Source organism: Alexandromys fortis, unplaced genomic scaffold (assembly GCF_014885135.2).
Source record: "Alexandromys fortis isolate MF-2015 unplaced genomic scaffold, M_Fortis_MF-2015_v1.1 scaffold_3, whole genome shotgun sequence".
NCBI classification, from domain to species: Eukaryota; Metazoa; Chordata; class Mammalia; order Rodentia; family Cricetidae; genus Alexandromys; species Alexandromys fortis.
In genome coordinates, this window is record NW_026067909.1 from 16,235,726 (window position 1) to 16,248,476 (window position 12,751).

The 12,751-nt window shown below is 50.2% G+C and overlaps 2 protein-coding genes across 2 annotated transcripts; both read right to left on the bottom strand.

Annotated features, from left to right (window-relative positions):
* On the bottom strand, positions 1–3,086 carry Sac3d1 (SAC3 domain containing 1). The gene is made up of 2 exons (XM_050137402.1): positions 2,292–3,086; positions 1–582 (listed from the first exon to the last, which is right to left on the bottom strand). Exons 1-2 carry the CDS (start codon positions 3,055–3,057, stop codon positions 86–88), a joined length of 1,263 nt encoding a protein of 420 aa, XP_049993359.1. The 5' UTR covers positions 3,058–3,086; the 3' UTR covers positions 1–85.
* A 525-nt stretch (positions 3,087–3,611) lies between these two features.
* Snx15 (sorting nexin 15) lies at positions 3,612–12,391 on the bottom strand. The gene is made up of 8 exons (XM_050137789.1): positions 12,364–12,391; positions 9,243–9,508; positions 8,935–9,055; positions 7,180–7,295; positions 6,928–7,075; positions 6,534–6,677; positions 4,512–4,769; positions 3,612–4,104 (listed from the first exon to the last, which is right to left on the bottom strand). Exons 1-8 carry the CDS (start codon positions 12,389–12,391, stop codon positions 4,013–4,015), a joined length of 1,173 nt encoding a protein of 390 aa, XP_049993746.1. The 3' UTR covers positions 3,612–4,012.
* Positions 12,392–12,751: the final 360 nt, after the last annotated feature.

The window sequence follows — 12,751 nt, forward strand, 5'->3', positions numbered from 1 at the left end:
TAAAACGCCGTCCTTTTATTGTTTGGGAATCATGAAGAAGAGCCCCAGGTGCTCTGGTCCAATCCTTGGTGGAGATCCAACCCTCTCAGGCTGGAGGTCCAGATCTCTGCACGTCCCTGTCTTCCTCTGCCATGACCACCTCCTCCAGGGTGCACCCCTGCAGCTTGCTTCCCACTAATGTGTGGCAGGTACCAGGGGGTGGGAGTCCCTCCTCAGAGTAGCGCCCCCTCAGGAACACAACTCTGTCCTTATCTAAGGTCAGTCCATGGGCCCGACACAGATCCTCTGCTTCGTGGAGTCCATCCAGGGCCAGAAGGTGTACTATGAAGTCCAAAGGCAAGGTCTGTCCTTTAGGAGTGCTCAGGGCACGGGACAGGCGGGCCAGCGCTTTGCGGCGACAATAGCCAATGTGTCCCTGCACCGCGCAGCTCTGTAGGTAGGGCAAGGTGCGAAGCAGGCGAAACAGCCGGGCATGGTTGCCTTCACGGAAGGCAGCGTCAACAGCCAGGGCAGTTTGAAGGGGTCGGCAGGCACGAAGGGTGGCAGGCAGCTGTAGAACCTCCTGCAGGGCTTCCACAGAGCCTGAGAGCAAGAAGCAGAAAGGAACAAGAAGACTTAATATTTTCTAGATCAGGCCTACCTCACATCCCACCCTCCAGCTCGTTTCCAGATCTTGGTTCTGCCCACCTGTCAACTCCAGTCACGCCTCCTGGAGACGCTAACCCACTTCCTCTCTCCTCCCAACAGAGATGCAGCCACCTGACCCTTCTCTCAAAGAAGAGACCTCTTTCAGCTGCAATCCTTACAGAGGGCAAGTGGGCAGTGTTTTACATTCCAGATGGGGATACAGGCTGTCTTCAGGGTTCCTATTACTGAGACAAAACACCATGACCAATCGCAAGATGGGGAGGAGAGGGCTTATTTGGATTATACTTCCAAAACCTGTTCATCACTGAAGGAAAATCAGGGCAGGATCTTGCAGGCAGGAGCGGATGCAGAGGCCATGTAGTGATGCTCTTACTGGCCTGCTCAGTCCGCTTTCTTTTTTGTTTGTTTTTTTCTTCCCCCAGTATTTTGAAGCTGAAGATTACCTGTTTTTCAAGATAAGGCTTCTCTGTGTGTAGCCCTGGCTGTCCTGAAACTCTCTTTGTAGACCAGACCAGCCTCATACTCCCAGCAATCTACCTACCTCTGCCTCCCCGTGTGTGGTGGAAATTAAAAGTGTGGGCCCCTGGCCGCTCAGCTTGCTTTCTTATAGAACCCAGGACCTCCAGCCTAGGTAGGGCATCACCCACAATGAGCTGGGCCCTCCTGCATTGAATCACTAAATGAGAAAATGCCTTACAGCTGATCTCATGGAGCCATTTCCTCAACTGAGGCTGCTTCCTCTCTGATGACTCTAGCTGTGTCAAGTTGACACACAAAACCAGTCAGTGCAAGGGCCAAAATAAAGGCTTACTTGAGGCTGTCCTAGAGCTCAGGCTGATCCTGCTAGACCCAAACCTCAGTTTTCTGCCTTGGTTCTCCACTGTCTAGGCTGCAGTATCAAAAGGATTTTGAGTGCTGCTGTTACATTTCTCTATCTGGAAAGGTCTTTTTTTTTTTTAAGACGACTCTCTTCATTTCCAGGAACTCATGGCCACTGGTACCTTGGGCCACTTTTGTAAATTAGTTTAAGAGCCATCCTGGGGGCTGGAGAGATGGCTCAGAGGTTAATAGCATTGGCTGTTCTTCCAGAGGTCCTGAGTTCAATTCCCAGCAACCACATGGTGGCTCACAACCATCTGTAATGTCTGGTGCCCTCTCCTGGCCAGCAGGCATACACACAGACAGAACATTATATACATAATAAATATTAAAAGAAAAGTCACTGTGTGTGTATGATCCAAACATACTGGATTCACATATAAAAATCAAAGAATCTGCCTGCCTCTGAGTTGGGATTAAAGGCGCCTGCCACCAGGCCCATCGGATTTTCTTTTAATAAATAATTCATCCACAGAAAAGACTTTTAGCAACTTCTGTCAGATCCATTCATGAGTCAGCCCACTGAGTAGTTTTTATGTTTTCAAAGTGCTTTCTAGGCCAACTCTCTCATTACTAATCCACCTCCCTTCAGCTCTATCACGGAGAAAATAGCCCAATTTCGTCGGGACTCGCGGGCTCTTCCGACCTGACTTTCCCAAGGAGGAGCTATTGCTGAGTGATGCAAGCTGCCACGGTCCTAAGCTACACCTCGCTACTGATGCTAGAACTGCTTCTCCCCCCAAATCCTCGGATCCCCAACTCACCCAAATTGTAGAGCAGAAAGAGGCCCTGGAAGGTGGCCTGGCGGGGGTGCGGGGCGCCGCCCCTCGCGTAGCAGCGCCGCAGCGAGCCGAAGCCCTCCTGCACCTGCTTCTGCAGCAGCACCGGGTCCGCGGCTCCGCGCGCCTCTTCCGGCCGCAGCCGCGCCACCACGGCCAGCAGCGTGGCCAGCGCGGCCTCCAGCACCGCCGCCGCTTCCGCGTCGCCCACGCCCTGCAGCGACAGATCCAGCCGCACAGCGCGCAGGCGGTCGGCCACGAAGCCCACCACCTCCGCGCACGACGCGTCGGCGCGGCCGGCCACCTCGGCGGCCAGGTAGTGCACTGTGGCCAGGAGCACCGGGGGCGGCCGCAGCAGGCCGGGCGGGGGCCGGGGCTTGCCTGCCGCCGGCCGGCAGTATTCCTTCACGGCGCGCCGCGGGTCGGCTCGGGGCGCGCTCCCACGGCTTCCTGGCTCCACCTCCAGCCGGTGCAGGCGGTGCTCGCGCTCGCGTCGGACGCGCTCGGAGGCCGGGCACATGTCCGGGCACAGGCCCCTCGGCAGCTCGCAGCCAGACATGGCAGGGCTGTGGGGAGACGACGCACGCTCAGCATCTCGGGGCCGGCGGACGCGGGGCGCGGCATGCTGCCGTGGGCTCAGGGAACACGCGCCGGGCACAGAGGGGCTGGCCTGTCCCCGCTCATCCAGGTTTCCCGGGCCTGGCAGCGAACGAACTCTCCCGCTTCCGCAGGCTTCAGTAACGGCTCCCATAATCCACCGCGCCTGGCCGCCGCATTAACACCCCCCCTCCTTAAGTCGTCCCATGATGCACCAGTTTGTAGTCCAGTGATGAGGCCACACCTCCTCAGATCTGCAATTCAGTGAACTTTTGGGACTTGGGGCACTCGAAATAGGTAACCCTGCTTTGCGTATCTCTCCATTATCTCTTTAACACCCAAACTAGTGCCGTGGGCCTGTCAGTCTTTATTGTTTCCCTGGAGATAGCCTCGCTAAACTTTTTTTGTTTTGTTTGGAGACTGGGTCTCACTTTGTAGCCCTGGCTGACTGACTTTGATTGAACTCAGTAGAGATCTGCCTGCCCTTGCCTTCTGAGTACCAGGATTAAAGGCGTGGACCACAACACTCAGACATGATTTTCTAGACACAATTTACTCAACTCAGTTGGTACAATGTAAACTCAACCATAGACAGTATAAGCAAAGGGACCTGGGTATGTTGTGACTCGTTTTATTCACACATTTAAATTTTATAAATTGGTTAAAGAATCCTTTTCCTTCCAACCAACCATTAACAAAAAAAAAAAAAAAAAAAAAAAAAAAAAAAAAAAAAAAAAAAAAAAAAAAAAAAAAACCAAAACCAATAAAACAGAAACAAAAGGAAAAACCCTTGTAGCTTGACGGCCTTACAAAAAAAGGCAGTGGGCCAGGTCTGGCGCAGGCTGCAGACCCTGGCTCTAGGTGGGTGAACTGACAGATTTGTGGCCCAGATGCCACTCACATAAAGCAGAGACAGGCGGGACCGGAAGTTCAAGTCTGATTCCAAGGAGGCAGGCAGGTCAAAGCTGAGAAGTCTTTGCTTTTCTCATACTTGATCCAGTTAATACCGATAAGGTCCCTGGGTTACAAGAGCAGGGAAACAAGGCCGGGTCCCAAGGAAAGAAGAGAAGGCTGGCAGTGCTGGAGCTGACGTCCCAGAAAGGGTGCCCTCAAGGCAAGTGCGCTTGGAGAGTCTCCGCCCGCCTCAGGTACTCAGCTGCCTTCTTCTTCACACCTTCCCGGCGGGCAGGGGACGGGTCACCTGAGAGAGCAGAAGGCCCAGTTCCTTCAGAATGTACCTTCCCCTGCCCTGGCTCTTTCCCATTTTACGCGGCTGTTAAAAAGGGAAAGAAAATTCTGCCCAAGGTCTCTGTGAGAAATGAAGGCTCCTGGACCTTCTTTGTTTCCTTAAAATACTTTGTGTGAGGTCAGTGGTCAACCTCAGATGTAGGTCTCCTTCCATCTCTGTTCTCTGCTGCACACGCCAGGCTCACTAGCGCTGTTTGTCTTTGCCCGCCACCTTGTCATAGGAACACATGGTCCCTGAGCGTGCAGTCGCATGCCTCTGTGTGTGTTCTGGGCACTCTAATTCAGTCCCTCATGCTGGCGCGACAGGCACTCTGCCCACTGTGTCCCAACAGTACCCGTCTTCCTTACCGCCATACTCACCCGAGACGCCCTGGAGCAGGATGTGAACCCCGTCTTGGTAGTCTTGGAGCGCAGCGGCATAGGAGCCAGCCTTCTCTTTCCGCAGCGCTTGAGTGATGAGCTCTGTGGCCTGGCTCAGATAAGCTGGGGCAGGTTCTCCATCTTCAGCCTCTCCCCTCTCCTGTCCTCCTGGCTCCCAGGGTTCCTGGTCCAGACTTTTGGACTGTACCTCCATGGCTGCTAGCTCACTGGTGTGGGTGGGGCTGGTGCCTGTACTCTCTATAATAAAACAGGAAGGATTCAAGCCAGACTGGCCTTTCCCAGGGTCCAGCCCAAGCTTATTTTGTTCATTAGTTTACCAAACTGTCCCCACTGGAGGTGACCAGAGCCTGGAAATACAGAATTCACTTGAGTAGAGCAAACCAGTTGTGTTCTGTTTGCTTGGTCTGGCTGAGGAGCTTTTGGAAAGGCTGGTTTATCATTGCTGTTGCACACACGAGCAAGCGCAGGCATGAGTGTGCTGTGGCACCCGTGTAGAGGCCAGGGAACAAGTTTTGGGAGGGTTTTTTTTTTTCACCCTAGGTGGATTCTGGGGATGGAACTCAGGTTGCCAGGCTCATGAGACATGCTCTCAACCCGAGACTTACTGACCCATGGCCTTGAGCTTCTGGTCTTTCTGCCTCTGCCTGTCTAGTGCTGGGATCCAGCCATGTGCTACTTCAACTCTTTTGTTTGTTTTATTAAAGACAAGGTCTCACTATGTGGGCCTGGCTTTTCTGTAATTTGCTATGTAGACTCGGCTGATCTTGAGTTCACACATCTGCCTGTCTTTAACTCCCTGAATGCTGGGATCAAAGGTGTGTGCCGCCATAGCCAGCTTTTCCATTGAAAAAAAGTATTACATGGTGCTGGAGAGATGACTCAACAGTTAAGAGCACAGGCTGCTCTTCCAGAGGTCCTGAGTTCAATTCCCAGCAACCACATGGTGGCTCACAACCATCTATAATGGGATCTGATCTCTTCTGGCATAAAGTCAATAGAACACTCACATACCTAATAAATAAATGTAAAAAAAGAAATGTTTAAAGAAGGTATTACACTTATGTGTGTGTGTGTAGGTTGGAGGGCAACTTACTGGAATCTGTTCTGTCCTTTTACCATATGAGTCCAAGTCGTTAGGCTTGTTGGCTCGTACCTTTATCCACAAAGCCATTTTAAAGGCCCTTGTTTGAAATAAAAGCTGGGCGGTTGTGGCGCCTTTGATCCCAGCACTCAGGAGGCAGAGGCAGATGGATCTCTGAATTTGAAGCCAGCCTGGTCTACAGAGTGAGCTCCAGGACAGCCTGGTCTACAGAGTGAGCTCCGGGACAGCCTGGTCTACAGAGTGAGTCCCAGGCCAGCCTGGGCTACACAGAGAGACCTGTAAAGTGCACTAGACATTGAGTCCAGGACTCCATGCACGCCAGCCAAGCACTCTATCAGCTGAGCGCGTCCTAACACCCCGCTGTAGTCACAGCATGAAGTGGGTGAGTTTCAGGGTAAGGAAAGCTTCAGTGTCTCTTTGCTAGGATTTGGAGTAGGAGCTCAGTACCCTGACTCTGATGGTCCCCAGGTCACCATGGGAAATCTAGTGCCTACTGCCTTTCAGGACCTTACTGGGGCAAAGTCCCATTTTCTGTGTATTTAGTTTGCTTGTTGAGACTATGTAGCCCTCACTGACCTGAACTGTGATGTGGACCGTGCCAGCTTCGAATTCATAAAGATCCTCGTGCCTCTGCTTCTGTCTCTCGCATGCTGGGATTCAGGGCTTGTGCCACCACGGCCAGCCGCAGCGGGCCCATGAGCAAGGACACTATGATGCTGTGCTACCCAGGTTCTGCTCAGAGAGGAGGGCTCAGCTCTTTTCTCCACAGCTGCTCAATATTTTTCATGGCCATGGAGGCTGCCACCTGGCTTCAGGGAAACCATGCCAAGGGGCTTACAGAGATGGCATGTACTCCCTTCCTGCCCCTTAGCTTCTCACACCCCACACCTGCTCCTTACCCTCTTTGGAGTAAGGGTCGAAAAGGGCAAGTTCGGCGTCAGAGAGGGGACCTCGGGCTGGGGAGCTGGATGCTTCTTCAGTGCTGCCACAGCTGAAGAGAAGATCCAAGGCCTCCTGGGCAGGACTAGACGGCAGGGGATCCGCTGAGGAGAGACCAGGGGAACATTACAGCCTGCACCTACTGCTTCTCAGCTCTCAAAACAGAATCTCTGTCTTGAGTAATCCTTGTAGCAACCAAGGGTACAGACAAGGCCACTATTAGGTTTGGGTGTATTTGACAGATTAGCAAACCACAATTCAAAAAGAAAAATGACCTGTCCAGAGGTGTCCCCAGGAGAGAGGTAGAACTGCCCACCCTATACTTCTCCCTCATGGGGAGGACCTGATGTATACCTGGTACATCCAGCTCCTCCTGGCCCCTCCTTTCTGCAGGCAGTGGCTGGAGGAGCCGGGGCTCATCAGGAGGTGGTGTGGGGATGAGAGGGGGTGGCAGGATGCGCAGGTCCCTGGACACCTCAGAGGGCCGCGTTACCTCCCCACCCTGCAGGAGACAAAGTCCAGCAGGGGAGAAGAGTCAGGGGTGCAGCCAGGGAGGGAAGCGGAACAGGCAGGCGCTAGGGAAGTGGGAAGAGCAGATGGATTTACCCGGAAAAACTCCTTGAGCTGGGGGCTGTTGTTGAGTGCAGGGATGGGTACTGTGAAGCGCAGCAGGTCCTCTGCACCCTTGCGCCTCTCTTCAATCACAGAGGCTTCAAACCGCCCTGCAGATCCCGGACAAGAGAGCACCAGTGACCATGGGGCTCTGGGGAGAAGAAGCCCAGTGTCCTGGCTCTGCCTGGGAAGTACTAAGCAGCCTGCTGTGGACTCCCCATTCTCCCACTAATCTCGCTCCTCCTGCAGGCATCACCCTCCCTGTTCACTCTTTCTCCAGATGTGTAATGAGCACCTGCTTTCTGCTGGCTTCAGGTTAGCAAGAGAAACAAGTTCCCTGTTCTCAAGGGTATCATACCACAGACAAGGAGGCAAGGCATGCAAGTTTGTCTGTTTTTAAAGACAATGTCTCTTTAAATAGCTCTGGCTTCTGGCTAGCCTGGAACTTGCTATGCAGACCTTAAACTCAGAGATCTACCTACTGCTGCCTTCTGTGTGCTGGGATTAAAGGCATGTGCTATTATGCCTGGCAAGAAAGGCCTTTTGAGCCAGGTAGTGGTGGCGCACACCTTTAATCCAAGCACTCGGGAGGCAGAGACAGGTGAATCTCTGTGAGTTCGAGACCAGCCTGGTCTACAGAGCAAGTGCCAGGACAGGCTCCAGAGCTACAGAGAAGCCCAGTCTTTGAAAAACAAAAACAAGCAAAAAAAAAAAAAACAAAAAAAAACCAAAAATAGGTCATTTGAGGAGGCTTAGGTGTAATCAGGAGGAAAGAAAAGTTCAGAGAAGGGAGGCAACTTGCCTAAGGTCACAAAGCAAAAGGCTGTTTCACTGCTGGACATACTGACCACACACCTGTCAACCCTGTACTTGGGAGGCTGAGATGGGAGGACCATCAGAAGGTCAAGGCTAGCCTGGACAACATTTGAGAACTTGCTTCAAAAAAGCAGGGAAAAAAAAGCTGGGTGTGGTGGGGCCTTTGATCCCAGTAGGAGTTCCATGACAGCCAGGGCTACAGAAAGAAACCCTGTCTCGGAAAAACCAACCAACCAAACAAACAAACAACCAAAAACCAAAAGAAAACAACAATAAAAACCTGAAAGCTACAGCCCGAGAAATCTAACTCCCACAGTCAGTGTGCTGGGAGCACGGCCTGCACCCACCTCAGTCCTCATGATGGTCTCCTCGGCCTGGCATGACCTGCCAATAACTCTTCACTTCATTGCATAGGAGCACTCATATGAGTCTGAGAACTCTGGTGATTAATGGGTTAAAGAACTCCCGGTTCTTTGCTATAAAAACTAGCTTGGTTCTGGCACTCGTGTTCTCCCCTGACTCTCTCCATGTGATACACCCTGGGGCTATGCCAGCCACAGAGCCATCAGCAGATGTGGCCTCTGAACCTTGGACCAGAGCCATAAATCAAAATAAGCCTCCATTCTGTATAACTAGGCATCCAGTCTGTGGTATTGTTACTGCACAGAAAACGGGCTAAGGCTCAGACAAAAGCCCTCTACCTCACTGAGCCTCATCTTGATGGAAATTGTTAACAACCCAACACATAAAAGCGGGAGGTTGCTCTGACCTCAGTTTCCCCATATCTCAGTAAGATCATCTCAGTAAGCCCATCCAGTTTTCCAAAAGTCTGTTCAGGGCAGCGGACCACACTCACCAGCCTCCACCAGTCCAGGTTCCCTTTGCCTAAATCTACCTGCATACTGGGGTCAGGGGTTCAGATACAATACTCACCAAACACCTGAGCACGGGGGAAAGCTGGAAACTCTTCTAGCCGCCGGAAGAGGTTGCGGTGAGTATAGGCCAAGTCCCCATGCAGCTTACGGAAGTCACTGTATCGCTTCCAGACTACAACCTGTAAGGTATGTGAGACTTGACCTGGGCCAGCCTGGATGGAAAGTGACCTTCCCATGCTTAGTGTGTCCTAGGGGCTGAGAAGGACAGCACACACCCTCTCCAGCACAGGCCAGGGAAGAAGGCAGGTCCTTGAATTTACCAACTGTCCCTGAGTGATGCTGGATCTGTATACCCAGGAGCCTTACCTCTTTGATGTCCTCTGGGTCCTTCTTTGAGATGAACTGAAAAAAGAAAGGCGAGAGCCAGGTGAGACTGGAGCCTGACACCCAGTCCTGCGTTACCCCCCCAAGTTGAGGGAGCCCCGAGACCTCCGAGTATCCCTTAAAGGGTTGGAATAAAAGGATCCTGGAAATCCTGGATTTAAGGTTTTGTTTTTGTTTTTTTTGTTGTTTTTTTTTCAAGACAGGGTTTCTCTGTAGCTTTGGTTCCTGTCCTGGAACTAGCTCTTGTAGACCAGGCTGGCCTCGAATTCACAGAGATCCGCCTGCCTCTACCGCCCGGCTGGATTTAAGGTTTTGAGTAAGTTTTCTTTTTGGTTTCTGGACATAGGGTCTCCTATAGCCCAGACTGGCCTCACATTGGCTGTGTAGCAGAGAATGGCCTTATATTCCTAACACTTTTACCACTGCTTCCTAGGTGCCAGGACTATAGGTCTACACCACTAGATTCAGATATTTTATTATTTATTTTTGGTACTAAGGATTGAACTCAGGATTTCTTGAGACCTAGGTTAGCACTCTTCCATTGAGTTACATGCTCAGCTTCTTGAGAAAAATTTGTTATATACCTGTATCTTCATCTGGGAAATGTGAGGATACTAGATGTCTGTTTAGGAGCTGGGCTATGGTGGTGCACGTCTTTAATCCCAGCACTTGGGAGGCAGAGGCATATGGATCTATGTGAGTTCGAGACCATCCTGGTCTTCAAAACCAGTTCTAGGACAGCCAGAACTGTTACACAGAGAAACCCTGTCTCGAAAAAAAAACAAAAACCAAACCAAAAACAAAACAACATCTGTTTAGATAGCCCCATACTTTATGTTTTTCTTTTTCTTTTTCTTTTTTTTTTTGAGTCAGGGTTTCTCTATGTACCCCTGGGTGTCTTAGAACTAAGTCTGCCAACCAGGCTGGAACTCAGAGATCCACTTGCCTCTGCCTCCCAAGTGCTGGACTTAAAGGCATTCACTACCACCATCACCCACCAACTTTATGTTTTTTTAAGTTGGTCTTTTTTGGAAGCGGGGGCAAAGTCTCCCTATGTAACTCTGGCAGGCCTTGAACTTGCTATGTAGATTTGGTTGTCTTCAAACTCACGGAGATTTGCCTGTTTCTGCCTCTTGAAAGAAGAAAGTGGGAGTTTCTGGATGCAGAGGTACCAGGACAAGCAAGAGGAGAGGCAAAAGTCACGAGCTATGTGACAGCTGCTCGTAGATTAATATAAATGGGTTAAATTTTTTGTTTTTGTTTTTTTGAGACAGGGTTTCTCTGTATAACAGCCCTAGCTGTCCTGGAACTTGTTCTATAGCCCAAACTGGCCTCAAACTCACAGAGATCCACCTGCTTCTGCTTCCTGAGTACTGGGATTAAAGGCATGCGCTACCACTGTCCGACTAAATGGGTTAATTTAAGTCTTAAGAGCTAGTTAGAAACCAGCCTAAGCTATAGGCCAAGCTTTTGTAATTAATAATAAGTTTCTGTGTCATGATTCGGGGGCTGGCAGTCCAAGACAGCCTGATGTAGCTCTCTGCTTCCATTCCACTTCCTTTCTAGGGCCAAGTCCTGGTATTCAGAAAACAAGGAGCTCCCCCACTTCTCTAAAGAAACAAGAGTCTGTCCTGGGGTCCAATTCTTTGTTCAGGGAGCAGCCCCGAGGTCACATACCCATGAAGACAGAAGCAGTCAACACTAGGCTGGGCACTCTGGCAGAGCGAATTGGCCTGAGGCAGAAGGAACACTTGGTGTGCACTGTTATGTTTCTGGAAGTTGTACAGCAAATGTACAGTTTGGAATCGATAAGTTTTCAAAACATTCTTTCTGTTTTCTAGACCTCAGCAAGTCAGACATGATTAAGATGCCATTTAAAGGCTAAGGATGGGGACTGGAGCGATGGCTCAGTAGTTACGAGCACATCCTGATCTTGCAAGGACCAGAGTTTAGTGCCCAGAAGAGCACCCACGGGATCTGATGCGCCTTCTGACCTCCACAGCCAAGCACACACAGTTGTGATATGCATTCAACAAACATATGCATCAATTAAGAAAAAAAAAGAAAAGGGGCAGGCGAGATGGATCCAGCAGTTAAACGCATTTGCTGCACCAGCAGAGGTTCTGGGTTTGGTTCCCAGCACTCACATGGCAGATCAAAGTCATTTCTTAGCTCCAACTCCAGGAGAGTCCATACCTTTACGAACCTTTGAGCTCACCAGACAAGTACTTGGTGCACATACATACATGCAGGCAAAACACTAATACATAGACAATAAAGGTAAATAAATAAATCTGGAGCTGGAGAGATGGCTCAGAGGTTAGGAGCACTGGCTGCTTCTCCAAAGGACCTAAGTTTTATTCCCAGCACCAACATGGGGGGGTACACAATGGCCTGTAATTCCAATCCACAGGGATCCACTACCCTTTCTGTCCTCCTCAGGCACTGCATGCACAGGGCACAGATATACACGCAGATAAAACACCCATATATGTAAAATATAACTAAAAAAACTAAAAGATTTTTAAAAATTTAAGTAAATAAGCCAGATGTTATCTGCTTTTTAATCCCAGGACAGCGAGGACTGTTACACAGAGAAATCCTGTCTTGAAAAGAAAAAAATTTAAGTAAATAAATCTTCAAAAGACAAGGAGGAACAGGGCATGGTGGCACACAGGATCCCAGCACAGAGTGTGGCCCAGATTATCTTCAGCTACACGGTAAATTGAGAGGGATGCGTGTGGTGCATTTGTCTGGCATCAGAGTTCAATCCCTAGCACTGAAAAAAGGAAAAAAATATATGCATGTGTAATGCACTGTGACGAGGTCTAAAAAGCTAAGGGGAGACGTGTGAGGAAGGTTATAAATGCTTTGGAATTTTGGAATCCTTCCTCCCTCCAGCCATCTTCCTAGGGACAATTACTTTTTTTTTTTTTTTGGCATGGGGAAAAAGAAGTTCTTGGGCAGAATCGCAATCCCCAGACACCCAGGATTCTGACTTAGATCGCCTTCGGGGCGACTTTTATGTGTTTGCCTCCTAACAACTGACCAGTGCACTAATCAAAACAGTTGCCTAGCTGGAAGGAGGCACAAGAAAGCTAACACCGGCTTCTCCGGCTGGAGGCCTCCATGGTTACAGGCATTCTTTCATGATGATTTATTTTTACAGTTTCCACCATGCCCCTCTCTATGTGCTCATTTTAAGTCTTAGTTACAAACACGAACTTCTGCTTTTATTTACTTCCTGAGACACTCGTGGAGATGGAGACTTTTTCAGTCCTTTTGGATTGCGTGAGCTTTTTTAAACCACACAAATACATATTTATTAATGAAAAAAAAAAAAAGAACGCTTGGAAAGGGCTTTTATAGTTGGGCATAGCGGTTGAGCCTCTAATCCAAGCACTCTCTGTGTCTTCGATGCCACCCTGTTCTACATAGTGAGTTCCAGGACAGCCAGGGCTGTGTAGAGAGACTCCGGCTCGGCCGGGGGG